The sequence below is a fragment of the Gigantopelta aegis genome, chromosome 12 (genome assembly GCF_016097555.1).
Source record: "Gigantopelta aegis isolate Gae_Host chromosome 12, Gae_host_genome, whole genome shotgun sequence".
Taxonomy (NCBI): domain Eukaryota; kingdom Metazoa; phylum Mollusca; class Gastropoda; order Neomphalida; family Peltospiridae; genus Gigantopelta; species Gigantopelta aegis.
In genome coordinates, this window is record NC_054710.1 from 32,655,510 (window position 1) to 32,659,798 (window position 4,289).

The following is a 4,289-nucleotide window of genomic DNA, read 5'->3' on the forward strand; positions in this document are numbered from 1 at the left end:
TTCCTTCCTTCGTAATACCGTAAATAAAATGTGTTGAGTGTGTCGTTAAATAAAACATTTCCTTCCTTCCTCAGGGAAAACTGCAAACTTGTCTTTAATTTCTAAATCGAAATTTTACCTATCTCTGTTTGCATTATTATTAGCGTCTTTATCATCGAATTAGTTCCATTTAGGAAAAAGACATATATTCGTTTAACAGAATAACCTCAGGTGAAATAAAATATATTTAGCACGGGTAAATGAAAATTATGTGGGTGTGAAATTTCTGTAGGAAAATATAATATAGTTAAAAAAAAGTTTTTTTACTGAAATCATTGTGATTTTCACATATAAACCAGTTTGAGGATAACTGGTGTTTTTCGAAAGAAGAATAAAAACGAAAATAAAAAAGGTATTGTAATAGGGTAACCTTTTACTTTTTCAGAACCAAACTGGATGGATGTTTTTGTTCCTGTTACTATGTGTGCGATTGTTGTTTTCTTAATGTTGTTATGTTGTTATAAACGGTATTCTTGTTCATGTTGTTCTACTACTCCCACTTTTCATCTTGTTCCCTCTTCCTCTGCATCTTCCGTCCTCTCTCTCCTGCGGTCTCAACTTCGTATCCTGCAGTCACTACTTCCTCCCCTCCTCTTCCTGCAGTCACTACGTCCTCCCATCCTCATCATGCAGTCACTGCTACCTCCCCTCCTCCTCCTCCTGCAGTCACTACGTCCTCCCCTCCCCCCCCCATGCAGTCACTGCTTCCTCCCCTACTCCTCCTGCAGTCACTACTTCCTCTCCTCCTCGTCTTGCAGTCACTACGTCCTCCCCTCCTCCTCATGCAGTCACTATGTCCTCCCCTCCTCTTCCTGCAGTCACTACTTCCTCCCTCCTCCTGTAGTCACTACGTCTTCCACTCCTCTTCCTGCAGTCACTACTTCCTCCCCTCCTCCTCCTGCAGTCACTACTTCCTCCCCTCCTCTTTCTGCAGATATTACGTCCTCCCCTCCTCCTCCTGCAGTCACTACGTCCTCCCCTCCTCCTCCTGCAGTCACTACGTCCTCCCCTCCTCCTTCTGCAGTCACTACTTACTCCCCTCCTCTTCCTCCAGTCACTACTTCCTCCCCTCCTCCTTCAGTCACTACGTCTTCCCCTCCTCTTCCTGTAGTCACTACTTTCTCCCCTCCTCTTTCTGCAGATACTACGTCCTCCCCTCCTACTCCTGCAGTCACTACGTCCTCCCCTCCTCCTCCTGCAGTCACTACGTCCTCCCCTCCTCTTCCTGCAGTCACTACGTCCTCCCCTCCTCTTCCTGCAGTCACTACGTCCTCCCCTCCTCCTCCTGCAGTCACTACGTCCTCCCCTCCTCTTCCTGTAGTCAGTACTTCATCCCCTCCTCTTCCTGCAGTCACTACGTCCTCCTCCCCTCCTCTTCCTGCAGTCACTACGTCCTCCCCACCTCTTCCTTCAGTCACTACGTCCTCCACTCCTCTTCATGCAGTCACAACTTCCTCCCCTCCTTTTCCTGAAGTCACTACGTCCTCCCCTCCTTCTACTGCAGTCACTACTTCCTCCCCTCCTCTTCCTGTAGTCAGTACTTCATCCCCTCCTCTTCCTGCAGTCACTACGTCCTCCTCCCCTCCTCTTCCTGCAGTCACTACGTCCTCCCCACCTCTTCCTTCAGTCACTACGTCCTCCACTCCTCTTCATGCAGTCACAACTTCCTCCCCTCCTTTTCCTGAAGTCACTACGTGCTCCCCTCCTTCTACTGCAGTCACTACTTCCTCCCCTCCTCTTCCTAGAGTCACTACGTCCTCCTCTCGTTCTCCTGCAGTCACTACTTCCTCCCCCCCTTCATGCAGTCACTACGTCCTCCCCTCCTTCTCCTGCAGTCACTACTTCCTCCCGTCCTCCTGCATTTACTACGTCCTCCCCTCCTCTTCCTGCAGTCACTACGTTCCCCCCTCCTCCTGCAGTCACTACGTCTTCCCCTCCTATTCCTGCAGTCACTACGTCCTCCCCTCCTTCTCCTGCAGTCACCACTTCCTCCCGTCCTCCTGCAGCCACTACGTCTTTCCATCCTCTTCCTGCAGTCACTACTTCCTCCCCTCCTCCTGCAGTCACTACGTCCTCCCCTCCTGCAGTCACTACTTCTTCCCCTCCTCTTCCTGCAGTCACTACGTCCTCCCCTCCTTCTCCTGCAGTCACTACTTCCCTCCTCCTTCTGCAGTCACTACGTCCTCCCCTCTTCCTGCAGTCACTACTTCCTACCCTCCTTCTCCTGCAGTCATTACATCCTCCCCTTCTCTTCCTGCAGTCACTACGTCCTCCCCTCCTCCTCCTGCAATCACTACTTCCTCCCCTCCTCTTCCTGCAGTCACTACGTCCTCTCGTTCTCCTGCAGTCACTACTTCCTCCCCTCCTCTTCATGCAGTCACTACGTCCTCACTTCCTTCTCCTGCAGTCACTACTTCCTCCCCTCCTCCTCCTGCAGACACTACGTCCTCACCTCCTCTTCCTGCAGTCACTACGTCCTCTCGTTCTCCTGCAGTCACTACTTCCTCCCCTCCTCTTCATGCAGTCACTACGTCCTCACTTCCTTCTCCTGCAGTCACTACTTCCTCCCCTCCTCCTCCTGCAGTCACTACGTCCTCACCTCCTCTTCCTGCAGTCACTACGTTTTCCCCTCCTCCTCCTGCAGTCACTACGTTTTCCCCTTCTCTTCCTGCAGTCACTACGTCCTCCCCTCCTTCTCCTGCAGTCACTACTTCCTCCCCTCCTCCTTCTGCAGTCACTACGTCTTCCCTCCTCTTCCTGCAGTCACTACTTCCTCCCTCCTCCTGCAGTCACTACGTCCTCCCCTCCTCCTCCTGCAGTCACTACGTCCTCCCCTCCTGCAGTCACTACTTCCTCCCCTCCTCCCCCTGCAGTCACTACGTCCTCCCCTCCTCTTCCTGCAGTCACTACTTCCTCCCCACCTCCTGCAGTCATTACATCCTCCCCTTATCTTCCTGCAGTCACTACTTCCTCCCCTCCTCCTCCTGCAGTCACTACGTCCTCCCTTCCTCTTCCTGCAGTCACTACGTCCTACCCTCCTCCTCCTGCAGTCACGACTTCCTCCCCTCCTGCAGTCACTACTTCATCCCCTCCTCATGCAGTCATTACATCCTCCCCTTCTCTTCCTGCAGTCACTACTTTCTCCCCTCCTCATGCAATCACTACTCCCTCTACTGTCGTCTATACCTCTTCTTTATCTTCTGAAGCACAACCCAGAGTACTTTTCTCTCCTTGCATTCATCCCGTCCACTCTCCTTTCCCAGTTCTTTCTCTGTTTGACACACCATCTGTTCCCAGTGTTCAAACACCATCCACTGTTCATCATACACGACTATCAAACCTTATTTCTTTTGATCCTACCTCTCATTGTTTAACAACCACTGTTATTCTTCGCCCCCTGTCCCTTTCTGACATTTCTCCTGTTCCAGTCATTGAGACTACGCCAACCCTTTCTCATGCTGTCACTGTTCCTCATACCAGTCTTTCTGACATTTCTCCTGTTCCAGTCATTGAGACTACGCAAACCCTTTCTCATGCTGTCACTGTTCCTCATACCAGTCTTTATGACATTTCTCCTGTTCCAGTCATTGAGACTACGCAAACCCTTTTTCATGCTGTCACTGTTCCTCATACCAGTCTTTCTGACATTTCTCCTGTTCCAGTCAGTGAGACAACGCAAACCCTTTTTCATGCTGTCACTGTTCCTCATACCAGTCTTTCTGACATTTCTCCTGTTCCAGTCAGTGAGACTACGCAAAGCCTTTCTCATGCTGTCACTGTTCCTCATACCAGTCTTTATGACATTTATCCTGTTCCAGTCATTGAGACTACGCAAACCCTTCCTCATGCTGACACTGTTCCTCACACCAGTCTTTCTGACATTTCTCCTGTTCCAGCCAGTGACACTACGCCAACCCTTTCTCATGCTGTTACCATTCCCGACATTTCTCCTGTTACACCCTCAGACTTCCCCAACAATTTCTCATGCTGTTGCCATTCCCGATACCAGTACATCTACTAATCCCCCAGTCCTTGCTCCAGGGTTCCTCCTAGTATATGGACAATGGGAGTCATTATGACTCACAGGGTTTTATTTTGGGAGACATGCATTCAAAAATGGGAGTCATCTATGATATATATTTCTTTAATCACAGAATTAACTGAATAACTGTCTCGTATATATTACATGCAAGTATTATATCCACTATTCTATCTGTACAATACATATACATGCATATCCATTGTTTTTC

The 4,289-nt window shown here is 49.7% G+C and overlaps 1 protein-coding gene across 1 annotated transcript; it reads left to right on the forward strand.

Moving 5' to 3' along the window:
- The first annotated feature begins 666 nt into the window (after positions 1-666).
- Positions 667-3,243, forward strand: LOC121386000 (extensin-2-like). The gene has a single exon (XM_041516794.1). It carries the CDS (start codon positions 667-669, stop codon positions 3,241-3,243), a length of 2,577 nt encoding a protein of 858 aa, XP_041372728.1.
- The last annotated feature ends 1,046 nt before the right edge of the window (positions 3,244-4,289 follow it).

Coding starts and splice junctions, on each gene's coding strand:
- LOC121386000 (XM_041516794.1), top strand. CDS start 667: ATGCAGTCACTGCTACCTCCCCTCCTCCTCCTCCTGCAGTCACTACGT.